The sequence below is a fragment of the Rhinatrema bivittatum genome, chromosome 11, assembly GCF_901001135.1.
Source record: "Rhinatrema bivittatum chromosome 11, aRhiBiv1.1, whole genome shotgun sequence".
NCBI lineage: Eukaryota > Metazoa > Chordata > Amphibia > Gymnophiona > Rhinatrematidae > Rhinatrema > Rhinatrema bivittatum.
The window spans coordinates 53,414,031-53,437,039 of NC_042625.1; the positions used below are offsets into that span (position 1 = coordinate 53,414,031).

Sequence of the window (23,009 nt, forward strand, 5' to 3'; positions counted from 1 at the left end):
GGTTGTCGCGCTCTGTGTCTTGCAGGACACGGAGGGAAGGAGGAAGCCGGCTTTTGAGGGAGGGGGAAAGCCAGGTTTACAAGATTACTGGGGAGGGAGGGGGGAGCCAGCCTTTGACGCTCAGGAGGGTTTTCCCGTGGAGCTACAGGGTGGGGGAGGGAGAACTGAGGAGGGGGAGGAGAGAGGCAGGGGAGCGCCAGGGGGAGGGGGAATAAGGAAGCGCTGAATAGGGGTGGGGGGAACATTAAATATAGAAAGAAAGTGAATGGAAAGTTGTGGGAGGCCGCTGGCCCAGATTCGTGCTGAGGCCTCAGCTCGGCGCGAACCTCTCCCGGTATTTTTCTTTTTCTTTTTTTTTGCGGGGGGGTGTTTTGGTATCGCCCCCCTCCTTCTCCTCCCCCCGGGGTGAAAGTGCAAGAGGAAGTGCAGCCGCTGCCATCTTTTCTTCTCTGCTCACACACACGTACGGGAGGGAGGGCGGCTGAGAGCCGCCGGCGGAGCGGCTTCCCCAGGCCTCCAATAGTGCAAGAAGCGCGAGCAATCTCTTTCCGCTCCCGGGCGCGGCCGCCGTTTCTTCTTCTCCTCGCGGGCCGAGTCCTCTGCCGCTTCGCGCTTTTCTCTCGCTCGCCCGTCTCCCGAGCGCGCGTGCGCGAGCTTCTCTCTCTCTCTCTCTCTCTGTGTCTCGCGCGGCGCGCCTCCTCCTCCTCCCCCTCCCTTAGCCATGGAGCGCGTGAGCGAGGGCGGCGCGTGCGGCCCCGCGTGCTACACGTATCAGGTGAGCCGGCACAGCGCTGAGTTGCTGCACAACCTGAACCAGCAGCGCAAGGATGGTGGCCGTTTCTGCGACGTTCTGCTGCGCGTGGGCGATGAGAGCTTTCCCGCCCACCGAGCTGTGCTGGCCGCCTGCAGCGACTACTTTCAGTCGGTGCTGGGCGGCGAGGGCGGGCCAGGCCGCGAGCTGGAGATGCACACCATCAGCTCCAAGGTGTTCGGCGACATCCTGGACTTCGCCTACACGTCGCGCATCGTGGTGCGGCTGGAAAGTTTCCCTGAGCTTATGACGGCGGCCAAGTTCCTACTCATGCGTTCTGTCATCGAGATCTGCCAGGAGGTCATCAAGCAGTCAAACGTGCCGCTGCTGCTACCCCCACCGCCACCGCCGCCCGTGCTGCTGCGCCCGCCCACCGCTGAGCTGGGCTTCCCTGCAGACCTAAGTGGCCTGCCCGAGGATGGAGCCGCGCTGCTGCCCGCGCCGCCCTCTCCGCAACTCCTCTCCGCCGCGGCGCTGGGCGGCAAGAGAGGCCGCGGCCGGCCCCGCAAGGCCAACTCTCTGGACTCGGTGCTGTTGGGCGCCGGCCGCGACCCGCCCCTGCTCCTGCCCTGCGGCCTTTGCGGGAAGGTCTTCGCGGATGCCGGCCGCCTCCGCCAACATGAGGCCCAGCACGGGGTGACCAGTCTGCAGCTCGGCTACGGGGATTTGCCGCCTGCCCCCGCCCTTGACGAGGCGCCCCGCAAGCGTAACCGCACCCGCAAGCAGGTGGCCTGCGAGCTCTGCGGCAAGATCTTCCGCGACGTCTATCATCTGAACCGCCACAAACTGTCGCACTCCGGCGAGAAGCCCTACTCCTGTCCGGTCTGCGGCCTCCGCTTCAAGCGCAAGGACCGCATGTCCTACCACGTTCGCTCGCACGACGGCTCGGTGGGCAAGCCCTACATGTGCCAGAGCTGCGGCAAAGGCTTCTCCAGGTGAGGGGGGAAGCCCCACATGTGCTAGACCTATAGCTAGGTCTTCATCAGGTGAGGCGGGGAGGGAGAAGGGGAAGCTCTACATAAACCAGAGCTGCTGTAAGAGCTTCTTCAGGTGAAAAGAATGAAATCCCTACATGTGCCAGAGCTATGCCAAAGGCTTCACTAGCAGGTCAATCCAGTAACAAGTGGTAGGAAGAGCTGCGTTAGTGCCCGGCGCACCCGCAGTTGCCGCACGCACAGTCCAGTTCACCTACCTCTCAATCCTGTATGTAAATAGCTTGCAAATGCAAGCTGCGTCTAAGAAGCGTCCGTGAAGTGTTAGGCCCGTGCAACCCATTTTACTGTATAGAGCGCTATACAGTAACCTGGGTGTGCAGGCCTAACGCTTCACGGACACGCTGGTATCTGTCATTTCAAATGACATTTGAAATGACAGGTACCAGGAAGTGGACGGTTCTCCGACGCTCGGGATTGTCAGCCCTCTCTCCCCTCCTCCCGAAGCAAGGCGCGAAAAGCAGCATTTCTCCAGGAGGAGGGGAGAGAGGACTGGCAGTGTAAAGCGACGAAGCGACTTACTTTTTTTGCAGCCCCCCCTCCGGAGACGGACATCGGCGAGGACGACCGTGGCTCCCCTGCTTTTAGCTGCCCGCGAAGATAGACGCATCGCACGGGCGAAAGCGGCCCCTGTGCGTGCAATGAGCCGCTGAAGACGTGATGTCACATGCCGTGACACCAAAAGTCGTGATGTCACGCCTTGAGTGGCCCAATTGCACGCACAGGGGCCGCTTTCGCTCGTGCGATGCGTCTATCTTCGCGGGCAGCTGGAGGCAGGGGAGCCGCGGTCGTCCTCGCCGATGTCTGTCTCCGGAGGGGGGCTGCAAAAAAAGTAAATCGCTTCGTCTCTTTACACTGCCAGTCCTCTCTCCTCTCGGAGCAAGGCTGCTTTTCGCGCCTTGCTTCTGGAGGAGGGGAGAGAGGACTGGCAATCCCGAGCGTTGGATTGCCTGTCCTCTCTCCCCTCTCTCTTGCAACTTTTTTTTTCGCTTTTCGCTTTTTTTCACTTTTGTTGCTTCGGGAGGAGGGGAGAGGACTGGGGCTGCCCTGGAGACCTGCGGCCAGGGCAGGTGAGCGGGGGCTGGGGGAAAGTTTGCCGCCTACCCTTACCCCTGCCTCTAATGCAGGGGTAAGGGTAGGCGGTAAGTTAGCAGGTTAAACACGCGGCAAAACGGCAGGGTAAAAAAGCGATAGTCGGGGTGCGCGTTACTGGATGGTAGGGAATAGCTAATTCGATTGTTTACATGTAATATACATGCCGCGTGCAGAAGGGGTTACCCGGGGATTTAAGGACGTGGTAAGAGTAGGTTAAAGGGGATTGTGGCTCGCAGGAAGGGCTAACGCGGCCGGAAAGTGAGTAGAAAGCGGGTTAGGAGCGGGGTAAACGCGGCTGCACTTTACTGGATTGACCTATAGATGAGGAAGGATAGGGGGCGGAAGCACTATCGGGCTAATACAGTAAAAACTGCGGGAGAGCCGGTGCTACAACGCCCGCCCAGGCCACTATCCTGGGCGTGCGATCGAGTATTTAAATGAGGGCCCAAGGTAGTAAGGAGGCGCTAGGGACACTAGTGCCTCCTTATTGACAGAAGCGATGGCTGTCAATGGGTTTGACAGCTGATGCTCAATTTTACTAGCATCTGTTCTCGAACTCGCTGACAGCCACGGGTTCAGAAAACGGACACCGGCTAAATTGAGCGTCCGTCTTCCGGGCCGCGGGCAGATTTTACTTTTTTTTTTTTTTTTTTTTTGGGACCTCTGACTTAATATCGCTATGATATTAAGTCGGAGGGTGTGCAGAAAAGCAGTTTTTTTTTTTTGCTTTTCTGTACACTTTCCCGGTGCCGGCCGAAATTAACTCCTGCCTTTGGGCAGGCTTTACTTTCTGTATCGCGCGGGAATAACTAATAGGCCCATCAACATGCATTTACATGTTGCGGGCACTATTAGTTTGGGGGGGGGGGGGTTGGCCACACGTTTTCCACACGCTATTACCCCTTACCGTATAAGGGGTCAAAATAGCGTGTCGAAAACGCGAGGCCAAACGGAGGCTAACAGTGCACTCGGCCGGACGCACCATACTGAATCTGCCCGTATATGAGCAGAGGTATGCCAAAGGCTTCACTAGCAGGCCGATTTAATAAAAGATGCAGGAGAGCTGGCGCTCCGAGTTGAGCGCCCGCTTTCCTGACGGTGATTCTAAATGTAAGTTAGGCCAGGTGCTAATAAGGAGGCGCTAGGGACAATAGCACGTCCTTAGTGCCCTATTAGTGGAAGTGGTGGCTGTCAGCGGGTCTGACAATCAAGGCTTAATTTTACTGGTGCCGGTTTTCAAACCCGCAGATAGTCATGGGTTTAGAAAACTGATGCCAGCAAAATTGAGTGTCTGTTTTCGAACCTGCCGACTGGTGGGAAGGTTTGTTTTTTTTTTTGTATTTTTGGTGCCTCTGGCTTAATATCGCAATGATAATAAGTCGGAGGGTTTACATAAAAAGTTTTTCTGCTTTTCTATACATTTTTCCTGGTGCTTTCTGAGTTAACGCCTGCACATTTTACTTTCAGTATTCTAGGTGAATAACTAATAGGCTCATCAACTATTAGTTTCGGGGGGGGTGTTTGGCAGCCGGTTTTCCACCCACTATTAAAGGGTAATAGGAGCGTGTCGAAAATAGGTGTTCAATGGTGCGCTCAGCTGAGCATACCGTACTGTAATGACCTGTAGGTGAGGGAAGATAGACAGCAAAAGCAGTATGTGAGCAGAGGTATGCCAAAGGTTTCAGCGCATGAAAGGAGAGGGGAAGCCCTTAATGTGCCAGAGCTCTGCCAAGGGCTGCTCCAGGAGTTTGGGGGTGGGGAGTTCTACATGAAAGAAAAGAAGTGCAGTTGCAAATCCCTATATGTGCCAAAACTGTAAGAAGGATTTTTTCCAGGTGAGTGGGGAGACAGGACTTGGGGGATGGTTGCTGGTAGCCTTGGGTACAGGGAAGGGAAGGGGATTGGATTTGTGGCACAAGGAGAGGGTTGCCGCTAAATCATATACCGCACACAGGCAGGGGAGTGCTGCACACAATTACCCTTAAGAATTTAAGAACACAAAATGTGGCAGAAAGATACAGTAATTGTTCCAAATGTATTGGATGCTACATGCTTAATTAAAAAGTTCAGAATACCTTTGTCTTGCCTGTATATATTATACTCTGTGAACTATAGAAAGAAGCTCTCTCTGGCACACTCAAATTTGAGAGATTGGTTGTGCCAGTTTACTCTGGTTTACCAGTGCAGTTCATTCCTGTCGTGGTACGTGCCAAACCCATTTGTAGACTGTAGTCCTAAAAGAAACTGGCGAAATATCATCAGAAAATGGCCATTTATATGTGCCCACTATGCTCTCACAGGTCTTACGCAATCTGTGGTCTTCTCCTTCCTCCCAGTGCAGTCCCTTTTTGCTTATCTCATTTATGCTTGATTTCTGCCACTCCTTTGGCTTTTATATGCTACACTTGAAGTCTGTATTAGGTGTTCCATGGTAACATAGTAATGAGCAGAAAAGGACCAGATAACCCAGCCAGTCTGCCTAGCAAGCTTCTTATGGCAGTAACTGCCACTTCCAATAGTTGCCCACCAAGCCTTATGAGAAGGTTAGTAAAATTTGCAATCAAAACCAAGCAACTGTCAAAACACATAACAAATTACTGCTAGCAACATTTTTACTGAGTGAGGAGCCTTGATAATTCAGACAATGCTGCTTGACGTTCTTTTGCTGGGACTTGGCTGTAGAAGTCACCCTTTGCTTTTTCCCTTATGTTTGCATGTTGGTTCCCCATCCTCAGTAAAAAAACATATTTTCTCATGATCCTTTTGAGCTTCCTTTCCTTCGGCGTCATATGATGACCCTTTGTCCTTGAGCTACTCATTCTGTGGAAAATGCTTTCTTCTGCTATTTTATTTGAATGTTGGTATCATCCCTTTCCCTCCTTTCTTCTGCTGAGAACATCTTTAGCTCTTTCTGTATCTGGCCTTGCACCACCTTGGTGATCTTCCTTTGAACTGTCTCCACCTTATCAATGTCCTTTTGTAGACATGGCCTTCAGCACTTGGTGGGGTCTCACTGGAGGCCTGTAGAGAAGCAATTTTACTTTACTTTTTCTACCGTGATATCTCTCGGTATACCCAAGTATGCTGATATTAAGATTGGGAAAAATGGTTAGAGGTAAGGCAGCTACACTCTAATCCAAGAAAATCAAAATCCTACATTTAGGATGCAGAAATACAAAGGGCCCAATACTTATTGGGGGTGAAAAACTAGAAAGGAAAGGAGACCTGAGGGTCATCTCCAATGATCGCAAGTTATCCAGTCAGTGTGATAAAGCAGTTGGGAGAATTAAGTCTTTTTACTATTTTATTTATTTATTTATTTATTTTTATTGAGAAACCAACAAATACAGTAAAGGTATACATTTAACAATGGCATGAGCACAATAATCAGCTTTTCAAAAATTAAACAGAGAATACAGCGCCCTCAAAGATAAGAAAACTGTATAAGTAAATCCTCCATTTAAGCTCTAGAATACTCTCACACCACATTCAACACTGAACCAGTCTTGTGATAATTAATCGTAATAAGGCCCACATGGTATAACGCTTAGCATTAACCTAGTGGTTTCCCAACTTTTCTCCCCCCCCCATTCTCCTTTCTCCGCTCTTTGATATCTTTTTACTATTTAATAATTTACACTCTATGAAGACTTGCAACAGATTAAAATATTTTAATCATCTTAATGGACATATTTTCCCTTCTAATCCTTTCCCCAGTATCACTTGTGTTAGTCTTAATCAGTATTAATGCTATATATCTTCTAAGCGGTGTGCATCCATAATCGTGTTTGAATGGGTGATTTCTCTGTAAACAATATAAATAACATAAATCACAAACTTCCAAAGAAAATCAAACACAAAATGTTCAAATCATGTTTATTAAACAAATGCTGAACTATAATTAAACATCGTAAACTTATAGCTGCCTTCGCTATCGTTGTTATCCTTAACCGAGTCCCTACCAAATCTTTCCCTTGTGGTTTTCTAATCAGGAGTAGCCAGGGTGCCACCTTTAACACACTTGTAACTATCTTTCAGTGTTTGTACTCCAGGCATTCACTCAGTGCCAAATGTACCAAGGATATTTGACACACAGTCCATTTGTTCACTAAGAAATGCTCAGAGAAAGAGAGAGGGTAGCCATGGGGTCAGGAATTAGAACCAGTTCATCCTCTACCTACCTACATGTTTTTCTTTTATATGCCATTTATTTTTCCAGAATACTTCTCTTCCGCCTTATAAATCTCCCACAGTGGCCAGAAGCTATTATAACCACCAGAATCCCAGTAAACACTGGGATTTTTTAATCAGGAGCTGCATAAATCCCTATCATGTTTTTTGATACATAAATGGCATTTCTCAATTGGACAGAAGAGGACTTGTCAACTGCATTCGAACTATAGCAACAGCAACTTCTTTTCATAAAATATAACCATGGAACACTCCAGCACCATTTTGAGAACTACAAAATAGTCAAAATACCATAGTAGATGAGGGCCATTAAAGAGTGAGTGGCCCATTCAGCTTGCCCAGCTGTTTGTGCATATAAAGGTACAGATATATCCCAGCTGTAGAATTTATCACTTTTTCTCATCTTCCTCTTTGGTTCTTTACCCATCTTGGGTAGATGAACATACATGAGCCTATACCTGAGCTGAAGGTGAGTTACAATGAGGTACAGTAGCTGTTTCTCTGCCCAAGAAGTCTTACAGTCTGAGCTATATTTACAGAGCTGCAGTGTTTTACTGCAGGGAATAATACCTTGGCACCATTCAATGGTGACTCCCACATGCAAGGGCTATTGTCTCTTTAAAGGGGCCTTGCCATAGCCTCTGAGTGGATCCCTGGAAGTCTAGTAACATTGTATCCCTGATGTGGCAAAAGTTTAAAAAAATTAAGTGGTACTGGCCTTGGCCCTAATCCCTAGTATAGTCCCAACTCTTTCTTTAGGTCCTCTGAAAATTTAAATTAAATCTCTGGTGGTCCAGCTGAGGCCGGAGTGGCACCATTTTGAAAATGGCACCAGCCAGGCTCAGGTATACATTTGCTCTATCACAAGATTGAGCAGATGTGCACCTGACACTGACCTGTAATTGATTGTAGCCTGTCAGTTACAGTTTGTTTAAAAACTTTCTATCCTGCACCCTCCAAGGTTGGGGTGGGTTACTTAGCAAACATACAAAGTTTAAGTAAGAGCAAACATAACTGAAAAATTGACAATAGCCATTGCTGCTGATTAGGATTTGAATGCAAGATTCAATGCTTGGAGAAAGACACTTATGTTTGGAAAGCCTGAATTAATAGCTTTTTATACTTTCTTGAATTCTTTGGGGCTCACTGTAGAGCGTATTTGTAGTGGAATGGAATTCTAGATAACTGTTGGTCCTGCGATGGAAAAAGCTCTTTCAAGTGTGATTGTGAGTCTGGTGTATTTTGCAGCTAGAATGACAAGAAATTGCTTAGCTGATCTGAGTTTTCTGGTTAGTGCATAAAAGTGTAACATTGAACTCATCCATGGACTATTAATGTGCAGCAGATTGTGGACTATTACTAGAATTTTGTAAGTTATTCACCATTTGACTGGTAAGCAGTGAAGAGTTTCAAGTATTGGTGTGATGTGTTCATGAAGTTTGGATGTTAGTGAGCAGTTTAGTTAAACATCCACTATTTCAGATACCTACACAAAACCAATATCCATCTTAGCCATATAGAAGCTGGTTATTTACAGTCAGGATGTCCAGCACCTGTGAGTTTATTTGAAGACAGAAAAGATGAACATATAACATCTCTGCAATATCTTCATCCAGCAGGACTATGCTACCAGGCCAGACTGAATCGGAGCATGCCATACAAGTACTCAGAATTCTGACTCAATGCGTAAAGAATACTTTACTTTGTTACAGTTTAATACCCAATATTATCGCCATTGTACTTACTATTACTGTGGATGAAATACTGAGACGTTGTATCCTGCAAACAGACTTTCTGTCTTGCTGAGAACAAATGGCCATCTAACCAAGCAACAGGATCAAGATGGACTTTACCTGAGATGAGAGAGAATGTAAAACTAGTGCTCATCTACACACAAGCTGCCATCTGTACAGGATACTCCAAATACATTGTAGCCTTTAACATTTACTGCCCAACTTTCTCTGAATACCAGCTTCTGTCGTGGATGCCAATCTTTCTACTGCCTCCTGAAGTTGTGTACAGAGCTAGAGAAATGTTAGTTAATAGTAGTAGTAGTAGTAGCCTCTCCTCTGTGCTTCCTTCAACCTTGCTGTTACATCTGAAAAAAAATAAGAATTGCCATGCTGGGTCAGACCAAGGCCCGTCAAGCCAGCATTCTGACTTGGTGGTCCATCGCAAAAAGTAGATCCAGTTTCTTGTTGCTCACTTGTGAGACTCCCAGCAGCAAATTCTGGGTTTCCCGGAGTCACCAAGTTAACTGTTAATGGACTTTTCATCCAGGAACTTGTCCAAACCCTTTTTAAATCCCACTCTTAGTAACTATGACCACATCCTCTGGCAATAAATTCCATCATTTAATTGTGCGTTGAGTGAAAAAAATACTTCCCCTCGGTTTGTTTTAAATCTTCCACCTGTTAGTTTCAAGGAGTGTCCTCTAGGCCTAGTATTTGAAACTGTAAATAACAGTTCCCTATTTCTTTTCTAACCCATTCATTACCTGGAAAACACATGTAATTCTTAAATTGATCCACCATAAGCATCACAGCCTGCAGAAATTTTTTTTAGCAAAAGTTTAAACTGTCCTTTTACTTTCCTTCCAGCTCTGACTATTGAGTCTCTCTAATTTAAGAGGATAATTTAAGTGATTTTTAGTACTATGTCCTTTGTGTATATTCTCTTTAAGTATCTGATAATCGTACTTTGTGTAATCAGAATTGAAAACAAATGAAGTCCTGTAACGTGCATTTTTTTTCTGTTAAAGCCAATACACATGCACGCTGACTTTTGCAGCTTGCTGGGCTGCTGCTCCATGTTCATATAATTTTTTATTATAACTTTTAGAATTGAAAGTCAAAGTGCACTGAACAGTTAACATTGACTTTCCTAGTAAAGAACTTGCAGTCATTCATCAAAATATTATGGTGTTAACACATGCGTAAACACCGTGCAATAGTTATGGTAACGCATGGCGTGAATGCAAATTTTTCAAAGGGGAGGGGCTTGGTTGGGATTCATAAAAATGAAGGGCATTATCTCACTGTGCGATAGCGTAGCACATGCTTTTAATGCCAGAAATAACTACACACTTTTTTCCTGGTGTTAAGCTGTGCAAAATGTCCAAAACGTCTGTTATGCAATTCGCGCTAAAGATTGCAAATTGCAATTTGGGAATTTTAGGGAGAGCAGTGGAGTAGAGAGAGCCTCTGGAGTGGCACACATAGTAGTCACCTATTTATACTGCTATAGGAGGGCCAGCTAGTAAATAGAGTTGATGTTTTGGTGGTGGTGTAGGGTTTTGGGGCCAGTTTTATATGCAGAGTGAGACGTACGAACAGCACAGTAAACCTCAGTGAAGATTTGACAATTTGGAATGAGGACAGGGACACAAAGATGAGATTTCTTCAATGTTCTCACACCCTAGCTTGATGGACTCTCAGGGTTCTATCAAGCTAAGGCAAGAGAATATTGAAGAAATCTCATAACTACACCTCTTTTTCTTATCACAGGTGTCATCCATGCGAAATTACAGCATTTTGATGAATCTAGGGGTATGAGGGTAGGGTTTGTGGACACAGACTTAGCCACATGTGATGCAGTATTGCCCTCCCTTAAAGGACACTGATCAGGATCTTATTACAAACTCCAGAGAAATGGATTTTCCAGAAAAGTTTTTCTCTTGCAAAATTTCCAATAGAAAATTTTTCTAATGTGCCTAAAACAAAGTGTATTACCGTGTAACAGATGTTCTCCGTAAACAGGACAAATTAGCCACACAACTGGCTGGCATCATCCAGTAGTGCTGAAATGAAAATCTTCTGAGCCCAGAAAAAAGTCTTTTTCGAGCACACACAGGCATTCTGCTGAACTGCTGTTATGTGAGTCTTTTCAGTCTTTATATTAAGCTAATATTCAGCTCTAGAGGGGAGGAGGGTGGGATTGTGTAGCCCATTTGTCTTCTTGTTTAAGGAGAACACTTGTTTACATGTAAGTACCCTTGCTTTGTCCTTGGACAAGTAGGACAATCACTCACACAAGTAGGGACTTCCAGTGTAAGGGCTGCATGTATTTGTTATACTTTCATATCAGCAGAGTGACATGCCACCCTTTGTTAAAAGCTTTTTTGAACTGTTTGGCCAAAACTGCTCTCTTAATGTGAAGCATTTTCTAGGCAGCAATGAGCAGTGAATGTGTGGTTGGAAGACTAGTTGGCAGGTTTGCAGATAGTCCATCTCTATTGAGCTTCTGTTGAAGATATGTTTCCATAGCCCTGACTTAAAGGGCTTTCACCTTAGTTTTGAAGTTGTTGGCCTCATTGCATTTCTTATTAATAATCAGAAATCCATGAAATTGAAACTCCCTTTTTAACTGGGTTAATGGAGATGAATAGTTAAAGACTTCCTCTAAGACTTTGTTCTGTCCAAATAAAACAGTAAAGCTCCTCTGCAGTTCAAGCTATGAAGAGCCTGTTTACCTGTGTTGCTATCTTGGGGAAAAATATTGGCCACACAATGGATTGATTTAAGTGAAATTAAGAGACCACATTTGGTAGAAATTTTGGATGATTTTTGAAACGATTCTTGAAAATCTGAGTACGTGGAAAGCATGAAACTAGTGCTTGCTTAGTTCTGCTGTGCCTAGAGATTCAAATGGCGATTTCATAAGTTCAGCATGAAGTATATTTGCAACCCAAGAAGCTGGGGAATCTCCAATTAGGGGTCAAAGACCCCTTAGGTCTTTTGTGAATCTTGCTGGGACTAGGTACTTTAGCACATTTAAAGTTATATACACACTGTAAAGACCTGGTTGTCACACATTAAATTAAAATTGAACATGACAAAAACAGAAATTTTTGCTTCTTTCTAGTATTGGTAATCAGTCTCATTAATTACCAGAATAGGTTGATATTGAGGGTCATAATATTTCAATTACCAGAAACAATTGTAATTTGGGAGTAATACTGGACACTCTCCTGTGACTGTATCTATCAGTGCATTCACATATCTCAGAAATGATTAAATCTGCATTTTATAGATCATAATTGCTCAAAAAACTCAAACAATTAGTGATTACTTGTGACTTTAGATCAGTTCTACAGCCTCTAATACTTACGAAACTTGATTACTGTAATGCGTTATACCTAGGCTTGCCACTATCTGTATTACATCCATTGCAATTAGTTCAAAATGCAGCAGCCTGCATTTTAACAGTCAACTATCATGACCATATTAATCGCACTTGACCTCCCTGCACTGGCTACCAGGATCTGTCTGAGTCCAATATAAAGTACTAACAATCTTGTACAAACTAATTCCTGATGTTTCAATGATCTGGACTTGTATTTAGTTGCAACTAAATAAACCTATAAGACATCTACTCTCAAGAGATAAAAATTTACTTAATGTATCAACTATGAAAGTAGCAGGACTTGATATTACAAGGAAAAGAGCTTTCTCCAGTGCAGGTACAATATTTTGGAATACCTTACCTGATTATTTGAGAATTTCCATGGAGATAAAAACCTTTAAACACAATTTTTAAAGACATTTTTATGTAAGAAAATATTTGGTCTTGAAGCTAAGCAAGCATTTTATAGCATACTTAAATCTTCCCCAGAACGTTAAAAGGTTCCAGAGTTTGACATTCATTAACACAAGTGCATCATAATTTGCTTTTTATAGCCAATATTTCCAACAGGCTAACTTGTTAACTATAATTTTTACTTTGCATCATATATTGTTTGTATTTTAATTATGTATGTAATATTCTGCAGCACTATAATTGCTACTGGTTTGGTAGTATATACAACTTTTAAAATAGGTGTTCTTCCTGGATTCTGGTGCTATGTGCCTAAAGTACATCTTGACCAAACTAGGTTTTAATCCTGATTCACAAATGCTTGAAAGGTATTGAAGCAGGAGAGGTATAGCACAGTAAAAAGGGTCCTGATTTAGACATGTGCCCCAGAAAGAAGCGTTTAATCATAAGATTTTCTTGATGCTAGCTAACTTTTCGGCCGATACAGTACAGTGCGCTCCGGAGCGCACTGTTAGCCTGCTATTGGACGCGCGCTTTCCCTTACCCCTTATTCAGAAAGGGGAGGAAAACGCGCGTTCAACCCGTGGCACCTAATAGCGTCCTCAACATGCAAATGCATGTTGATGGCCCTATTAGGTATGCAAGCGCGATTCAGAAAGCAAAATGTGCAGCCAAGCTGCACATTTTACTTTCAGAAATTAGCGCCGACATTTTCTTCCAGCACCGGGAAAGTGCACAGAAAAGCAGTGAAAACTGCTTTTCTGTGCACCCTCCGACTTAATATCATGGCGATATTAAGTCGGAGGTCCCGAAGAGTAAAAAAAAATAAAAAATTTGAATTTGGCCCGCGGCTGTCGGGCCGAAAACCGGAAGCTCAGTTTTGCCGGCGTCTGGTCTCCAAGCCCAAGGCTATCAGCGGGCTCGAGAACAGACGCCGGCAAAATTGAGTGTCGGCTGTCAAACCCGCTGACAGCCGCCGCTCCAGGGCAAAAGGAGGCGCTAGGGATGCGCTAGTGTCCCTAACGCCTCCTTTTCCCCATTTCTACTGCGCCACCTAATTTGAATACTGCATCGCGCGCACCGGTGGACTTTACTGAATCGACCTGTTTAATAGCCAGCTGCGTAGAAGAGAAAGCTGACTTTCAACATCCATGCTGTTAGAGCAAAAGACTGAAGGTGCAGATGCAGTAGATTTATGTTTTATTGCGGAACAGGGATAGGAGTATTTTTAACTTTATCAGCTGCTGAACAACTAAGTGTTGAAGCCACAGAAAACAGATTTGATGTGGATAAAAAGGGCTATCAAAATCTATGCCTTTATCTTCATTTTTGAATCATTTTGGCTGGGGGCAGGAACGCATAAAGATCTTGATTCCATGCTTTAGTTTAACTTCTTTTCTATACCACTTTTGCAGTATAAATAAGTGTTACATTTAAAATTATGCATGGATAATATACAGTACATAATAAAATGGAATAATATAATTACTCATTAAAGCAATAATTAGCTATACATAAAATCATGCAAATATAGGAAAGACTAAAGAAGTTAGGCCTGTTCAGTTTGGAGATGAGATGACTGAGGGGGGGATATGATAGAGGTCTGGAAAATCAAGAAAGAACTTGTACAGGTAATGTAAATGTTATTTACTCTCTCAGATAACAGAGGGACTAGGGGGCACTCCATGAAGTTAGCAAGTAGCTCATTTAAAACAAATCGAAAATTATTTTTCACTCAGCGCAGTTAAGCTCTGGAATTCATTGCCAGAGGATGTGGCTGGGTTTAAAAATGGTTTGGATAAGTTCCTAGAGGATAAATCCATAAACTGCTATTAATTAATAAGCAATAGTAGCATGAGATTATTTAATGTTTGGGTACTTGCCAGGTACTTGTGACTTGGATTGGCCACAGTTGTAAACAGGATGCTGGGCTTGATGGACCCTTGGTCTGATCCAGTGTGGCATATCTTATGTACTTATTTCCTAGCGTGTAGCAGATGGAATCAGGACCAATGGGTATAGTGTGCTCCTGATAGCAGTTGGAGACTGAGTCAGATTTCAATCTGACGTCAGCCCTAGTACATATACCCCTGCAGGAAACCCTGCTCTTCAGTATTTTCCTTCTCCATAGCAGTTCAGGACTCTATACACGTACGGCGTTAGAGTATTATAACCATAGAAATCTAAAACAAAGAAAAAATCTTACCTCTACAGATGAGCCCTGCTCTCCTGTGGTGATACCTATGGGTCCCTCCCCCAGTCGAGAATTCCTGAGGTGATTTCCGCGATCCCACAGAGGTAGGCCCCGGTCTGGCAACAGGTTTGCGGCATGGACTTAGCCCCCGGCAACGGGTGTGGCTGAGAGGCAGTGGTGCAACTTCGAGCACGGCGATGAAGGTACTTTTCCCTCTCCCCCCGCAGCTGGAGACCGCTCGGAACGAGACCGGGAAACACCGAGACAAGGTAAGGTAGAAAACTTCTTAAAAGTCTCTGGTCTCCGAGGCTCAAATAGCCGCACAGATTGCCAGCCGGCGTCAGTGCTACCGGGTTGATCAGCCCTATCCGGGCTAGATCCCGGTCCAATACGAGGGTCCTTCCACACAGAGACCCTCCAAGGTGGTCGCCATATTGCTTGCTTGGTCGCTGTCGCCATTTTCACTTGATCGCCACCCTGTCTGCCGATTTCGATCCGTGCGCACAGAGGTGAAGCCATGCACACAAATTCACTTGTGCGCACAGCGACGCACACAAGGGCGCCGGGAGCACAGCCACACGCTCAACTGTGCCGGGCGCACAATGGCGCGCTCATCCGACCTACATGCACAACTTCGGCACACCTGGAGCACATAACTCTGCCTCCCTTCGTACGCTTGAACGCACAAACCGGAGTTTTCAGCAACCCTACGCGCACAAACCATTGCACCACTGGACAAGAGGCTCAAGGCTCAGGGCCTCTGCCCAGCATGCCACATTAGAGCTGCGCAGCACGAAGAGGCCACAGCCCTGTGTCTACAGTACGAGGAGGCTCTGGTGAACCAGGCCAAGGTCCCCTACAGCCGGCACTGGGATCCGGATCCACCGACAGTACACCAGATCTGGCTACCCCCAGCGGGAGCCTCCCTCAAACGGGGCTCCCCGGGGACGTAGCGCCTCTCAATTTAGACCCAGCATCTTTCTCCTGGGTAGAATCCTTCAAAGGCCTACATATCTTTGTCCACATGCAACAGGCGCCCCCGATGACACAACCACAGCCTCCCCCAGAGGACCCTAACATCCCAGGACCCTGTAAACCCAGAGAAGTGCCCCGCCCGCCTCAAAGCCCCCAACATTGGGGACACAGACACCTCTGACGAGGATCAAGACTCCCTGGAGGAAGGGGAAATCCCTCCAAGAACAGAACCTTACCGAACCATGAGGCGGTTCTTCGCCAAAGACGAACTATCAGTCCTCGTGGCTCACAGCTTAAAAGAGCTCGCTATCCCAGGCACGAGTGCCACAGGGGAACTGAAGATGAACTCCCTTCTCGAGGGACTCCGTCAGGCCTCCCTCCCAGGACAGTCATCTGGAATCCATCCTCAAACAGTCATTTGATGTATCAGCTATGTCACTGCAGATCGCGTCCTGCTGTGCCGTGGTGACATGCGCCTGCTTATCAAAGACCAGGAACGCCACCACACCTGTCGAAGCATTAGAACCAGCAGTATTATTCCTCATGGATGCGACCTCAGACCTGGTGCGCACCGCAGCCAGAAATGTTTCGTCCGTTGTGGCAGCCAGAAGGCAACTCTGGCTCCGAAGCTGGTCAGCCGACGCGACATCCAAGACGAAACTCACGAGAATGCCTTTTAAGGGAACCCTCCTGTTTGGAAGCAAACTGGATAAGGTAGCCGACAAATGGGGCGAATCCCCAGTACCGCGGCTACTGGAGGACAAGAACAAGAGAAGCCAGCGCCCCTCCCCCCGAATATCTAAGGGCAGGGGATCACAGTGCTTCAAACCGTACAAAAGTACATACCAAGAATCTCACCCCGCAGGCAGGGGCCAGTCCTTTCGGAACAAACACAGCAAAAGGGGAACCGGTGCGGGTCCAGGCCCCAGCCGCACCCTGCAATGAAGATCAGCTGACCCATCCACAGGAAGAAGCTATAGGGGTCAGACTTGCCCTGTTCTACCAAAGATGGGTCGAGAGAACTTTGGACAAGTAGGTCCTAACAATCATTCAAGAGGGATATTATCTGGACTTCCACAACAGTCCTTCGGACAAATTTGTGAAATCTCCCTGCCACGACCCTTCCAAGAGGACGGCAGTGGAAAATTGCTCAACTTAAAGGCCATAACGCCAGTGCCCACACATCAACAAAATACTGGGCACTATTCCATCTATTTTATCATTCCCAAGAAAGAGACGACGTTCCGGCTCATCCTGGACCTAAAGTCCGTCAACCGCCACCTGAGGGTACCTCGCTTCTGCATGGAAACCCTATGCTCGGTCATAAGAGCGAAACAGCCGGAAGAATTTCTCACATCCCTGGATCTGTCAGAGGCCTGCTTGCACATCCCAGTCCATCAAGAGCATCAGCATTTTCTACGCTTTGCAATCCTGGACCACCCCTACCAGTTCCGGGCACTACCCTTCGGGCTAGCCACAGCACCCCGAACGTTCACCAAAATCATGGTTGTAGTGGCGGCGACACTGAAGAAAGAAGGAATCCTCATACTCCCATATCTGTACGATTGGCTGATCAGGGCAAAATCCCCAGAGGAAAGTCATCAGGCGACCACCAGAGTCATAGAAACATAGAAATGACGGCAGAAGAAGACCAAACGGCCCATCCAGTCTGCCCAGCAAGTTTCGCACTTTTTTTTTTTTATCTCATACTTATCTGTTACTCTTGGCTCTTAGTAACCTTTTGGTTCTATTTACCTTCCACCCCCACTATTAATGTAGAAAGCAGTGTTGGAACTGCATCTAAGTGGAATATCTAGCTTGCTTAGTTAGAGGTAGTAACCGCCACAATAAGCAAGCTACATCCATGCTTATTTGTTTACCCAGACTATGTAATTCAGTCCTTGTTGGTTGTTGTCTGTATATAGATCTGCTTTTCTTCATTCCCCCTGCCGTTGAAGCAGAGAGCTATGCTGGATATGCGTGAAGTATCAGACTTTCTCCCCTGCCATTGAAGCAGAGAGCTATGCTGGATATGCGTGAAGTATCAGACTTCCTGCCCTGCAGTTGAAGCAGAGAGCTATGCTGGATATGCGTGAAGTATCAGACTTTCTCCCCTGCCATTGAAGCAGAGAGCTATGCTGGATATGCGTGAAGTATCAGACTTTCTCCCCTGCCATTGAAGCAGAGAGCTAGGCTGGATATGCATTGAAAGTGAAGTATCAGGCTTATTTGGTTTGGGGTAGTAACCACCGTAACAAGCAAGCTTGTTACGGTGACTCCAATAGAGTCAAAACTCTATTGGAGAACCTCGGGTGCTGGTCAACACAAACAAGAGCTGTCTGCAGCCTTCCCAATCTCTGGAATACCTGGGAGTCCGGTTTGACACCAGACAAGACAAGGTCATTCTGACTCCTCCAAGGAGAACAAAACTGATGAACCAATTGAGAAACCTGTTAAGTAGTCTTCGCCCCAAGGTGTGGGACTACCTCCAAGTCCTCGGTCTCATGACATCCACACTGGAAGTGGTTCCATGGGCAAGAGCTCACATGCGACCCCTATAGCGTTCCCTTCTGTCACGATGGAATCCGATGTCCCAGAACTACTTCGTTCGCCTCCAGCTCCCAGAAGAAGTTCGAACCCAGCTACAGTGGTGGCTATAAGAAGACCATCTGAGCAAGGGAGTAAGGCTATCCCCGCCGACCTGGATCCTGCTCATCACGGATGCGAGCCTACGAGGGTGGGGAGCCCACTGCCAGGAACCGACCGCCCAAGGGCAATGGGACAAGGAAGAGTCGGGACGGAACATCAACCAACTGGAAGCACGGGCAGTCAGGCTAGCCTGCCTACGCTTCAGTCACAGACTCCGGGGTGAATCGGTCAGTCATGTCAGACAACGCCACAACAGTGGCCTACATCAACCGCCAGGGAGGAACCAGAAGCCAACAGGTGTCCCTGGAAATAGACCCCCTAATGACATGGGCAGAATCAAACCTACAAGAGATCTCAGCCGCCCACATTGCGGGAAAAGACAACGTCAATGCGGATTACCTCAGCAGAGAAAGTCTAGACCAAGGGGAATGGAGGCTGTCGAACACAGCCTTCCAGTTGATAGTAAACCGCTGGGGAACACCAGCCATGGACCGCCTGGCAACCCGGTCAAACGCCCAAGTTCCCAACTTCTTCAGGTGCAGATGGGAACCACAATCCCAAGGGATTGATGCCTTCATCCAGGCCTGTCCACAAGAAATCCTGCTATATGCCTTTCCTCTGTGACCACTACTTGGCGGGATCATCCGCAAGATAGAACACCACAGCGGACCAATACTTCTAGTGGCCCCGGACTGGCCAAGAAGGCCGTGGTACGCAGACATGCGAAGACTACTGAAAGGGAGTCTTCTCCCTCTACCTCCACACCGGGATCTGCTCCAACAAGGCCCGATCCTCCACGAAGACCCAACTCGATTTTCTCTTACGGTCTGGCCATTGAGAGGACACGTCTGAAGAAGAGCGGATACTCGGGGGCAGTGATTAACACTCTCAGAGCAAGCAAGTTTTCCACATCGCTAACCTACATACGAATATGGAGAATATACGAAGCCTGGTGTGAAGAATGCGACATCCTCCCACAGACAGTCAAAATTCCCACGATTCTGGAATTCCTGCAGAACGCTTACAGAAGAGGTTGTCTCAACTCCATCAAGGTGCAGTTGGCCTGCTACAGAGCCAAGGTGGGGGGTGGCAGCCTAGCCTCTCACCCGGACGTCTCCTGCTTCCTGAAAGGGGTCAAACAGATCCAACCACCTCTGAAGTGGCCAGTACCTTTATGGAATCTAGACATCCTAGCAGGAGCCTCCTTCAGACCCACCCGCGGTCTGTCCCCTCCCGACTACTAATATTGAAGACTGCATTTCTAGTGGCAGTCTGTTCGGCCCGTTGCATCTCCGAGCTTCAAGCACTGCCTGTCGAGATCCATACAGCTACGCACGGTCCCCTCCTTCCTCCCAAAAGTGGTTTCTTACTTCCATCTAAATCAAACAATCTCGCTGCCTTTGCCATCTTAACGTTGGCAGACTCCTAGTCCGATACCTGGAAAGGTCGGAATCCGTACAAAAGATGGACCACCTATTCGCCCTTCACAGCAGGAAGAAACAAGGGGAAGCGGCCTCACGGGCAACCTTAGCCCGCTGGATCAAAGAAGTTATCAAGGCAACCTACATAGAGGCAGGCAAGCCTCCACCTCTACAAGTCAAGGCCCATTCCACTAGCGCCCAGGCAGTGTCCTGGGCGGAAACCAAGATGCTGTCACCCACTGAGATCTGTCGGGCGGTGACATGGTCCTCCATTCACACCTTCTCTAGGTTCTGCCGCCTGGATGTTCAGGCTCGGGAGGACACAGCATTCGCAAGGGCAGTAATAAGTGGGCCACGGGCAGCCTCCCACCCGGTTCGGGAGTAGCTTTTGTACATCCCATTGGTCCTGAGTCCATCTGCTACACGCTAGGAATTCCTGTATGTATCCGGATCAGTCCAGACAGTGGGTTGAGCCTCCTTTCCAGCAGGTGGAGACAGACTAAAACTTGAATGCCCTATATCAGGACAGAGCCTATCCTCTACCCCTCCAGTATTCGTCTGTCTCCACTAGGTGCAGCATCTCCCCTTCGGTTCTCTGCTGTAGGCTAGTCAGCCTCTTCTTCTTTCTTTTTCGGCTCAAGCAAGTAGTTCTTTTGATTCCCGCTTGTTTTAGAAACAAAGGAAAAAATCTATGGAGGAAATTTTGCCTTTTAGTGCTTTTACTGTTTTTGTGTGGGAGACATCCATCTCCCAGCTCTTGCCCGGCTCAGGGGGGCTTTGCCCCTTTTGCAGGAGGGGGTTCCCTGCATAGTCCTGAGTCCGTGGACGCTTCCAGGTGTGGGGACCGATGCTCTCCGGGCCTCGTTCCCCCTCTGGCTGCCGAGAGGGTTTTTAACCCGCTGCTGCGCTCAGTAAAAAAAATAAAAAAAAAATAAAAGGTGTTTAAAAGTTTCAAACTTTTAATAAATTGCAGGTACTCACCTACTAACTCTAACGTATTTGCAGCAGTTGACCAGCTTTTTAATTTTTTTCTGGTCAGAGTAGGGCTAGAACCGGCAGCCAGAGAAGCAGAAGGCAGCAGGTTTCCCGCCTGCTCTCTCCTGCTGTGTAGGCTGTCAATCAAGCTTTTTTTTTTTTCAGCTTTTTTTTCTTTAGCCACAGCTTAGCTATGTCCCGGCTGGCAGCCTGCCTTTCTTGTGGGCTGCCCTCTTCGCGCTTTTCGTGGCAGGGCCTCTGCACTGCTTGCCTGCTGGGTGGGGAAGGTCCCTCCTCGGCAGGACAAGCAAATTTAGCCCGGGGCTCCACTCTTCCCGGCATGGCTAGGCCTTTCCCGGGTCAGCAGAGCCCGGGAACGGCCGCCATCTTGGATTTTTCATCGGGGCCGATTTCAGTGCTCCCTGGGGCTGGGGGGCCAGATTTTTTTTGATTTGGCCCCCGTGGGTACCCAGGAGGGGGGTCCTGACCTTCCCTCCCCCCCCCCCCCCCCCCCCCCGCCAAATCCAGGGTCCCTTTTTCAGCGGATTTCGTCCTCCTCATGCACAAATCTTATCTAGCTAGCCTGCATGAGCTAGACGAAAGCCCCCCCCCTTGCCCCCCTGCCAAAAATCCCTCGTTCAGTGCCGTTGACCACTGGACCGGCCGCGGAGCCCCAGGGACCAGTTCGGGTGCGGGTGGTCCCGGGGGTGCCCCCCGGTATCTCCCGTGTCCTCGGACCCTGCTGCTTCCTCGGATTCGACGGATGCCCCCCCCTAGAGGGGGATGACCCTAGAGCCCTCCGTCTTTTTCGTAAGGAGGAATTAGAGCCCCTCCCTTTTGTTTTGCAGGAGCTGGGTCTGGAGAGTCCCTCCGTGGATAATCTCATGGCCTCGCTCCCTAAGGATATGAACCCGGTTCTGGGAGGGCTCTGGGCTCCAGCCTTGGCCTTTCCCTTTCACCCCATGCTTAAGCTCCTTATCCTGCGGGAATGGGAGGCTCCTGAGGGTGTGCTTCGGGTGGGGCGTGCGATGGATAAGCTCTATCCCCTCCCGGAGGAGGGCTTGGAGCTGTTGCGATATCCATCAGTGGATTCTTATGTTTCTGCAGGAAATTCTGCAGGAAATCCTTCAAGGCCGTGGAAGGTTCCACGGCCTTGAAGGATTCACAAGATCGTAAGCTGGAGGCTCACCGGAAGCGCATCTTCGACGTTCTGGCCCTCGGGGTCCGGGCGTCTTGCTGTAGCAGTCTCATGATGCGAGCGGGCCTCCAGTGGGTCCAACAGGTACTCTGCGCCCGGGAGCTTCTGCCAGGTGAGGCAGAACAAGCCGAACTTCTGGAGGCAGTAACCACTTACGTATCGGACGCCCTCTACGATCTGGTCCGTGTCCAGGCGAAGGCGATGGTTTCGGCAGTGGCAGCCCGGAGGCTCCTTTTGGCTACGCCACTGGTCAGCTGATCAGTCCTCGAAGACCCGGCTGGGCACGCTGCCCTTCAAAGGTAAGATGCTCTTTGGCGAGGATCTCGATAAGCTTATGGACTCCTTGGCTGACAACAAGGTCCATAAGCTCCCAGAGGACCGCCCTAAGTCTTCCCGATCCTTCGCGGCCTCTTGCTCTCGCTTCAGGGGCCAGCATCGCTTTGCTTCTCGGGGGCGGGGCGGTTCTGCGAGGTGGTCTTCTCCTGCACAGTCCTGGTCGCAGTCCTTTCGTGGCAGACGGCCCTTTCACGAGGGCCAGCCCGTGCGTGCCACCGCTAAACCTGCCACGCAATGAAGTTCAGCCGACCCATTCCTCTGTTCCTTACCTCGGCAGACTCCTCTCCCTGTTCTTCGAGGAATAGGTCAAGATCACGTTGGATCAGTGGGTCCTCGACATTATCAGAGACGGGTACGCTTTCGACCTAGTCAGGGAACTTCCAGATCTCTTTCTTTTCTCTCCTTGCGGCCGGGCCAAGAGGGACGCGGTGGTCCAGACTCTGTCCAACCTTCTGGATCTGGGAGCGGTGGTCCCAGTCCCGGAAAGGGAAATTGGCGCCGGCCAGTATTCTATTTACTTCACCGTGCCCAAAAAGGACGGGTCCTTCCGCCCAATATTGGACCTCAAGAGGGTCAATCGGGCTCTCAAGATCCCCCACTTCTACATGGAAACCCTGCAGGCGGTCATTGCGGCGGT

The 23,009-nt window shown here is 48.2% G+C and overlaps 1 protein-coding gene across 2 annotated transcripts in view; it reads left to right on the forward strand.

Annotated features, from left to right (window-relative positions):
• Nucleotides 1-390: 390 nt before the first annotated feature.
• PATZ1 (POZ/BTB and AT hook containing zinc finger 1) overlaps nucleotides 391-23,009 on the forward strand; it is a 53,918-nt gene continuing 31,299 nt past the window's right edge. The window contains exon 1 of one of the 2 annotated variants that reach the window (XM_029619300.1): nucleotides 391-1,746. In XM_029619300.1, the coding sequence (XP_029475160.1) occupies nucleotides 722-1,746 (1,025 nt within the window). In that variant the 5' untranslated portion in view covers nucleotides 391-721. The remainder of the gene's footprint in view (nucleotides 1,747-23,009) is intronic. The other variant, XM_029619301.1, reaches the window with a different exon arrangement.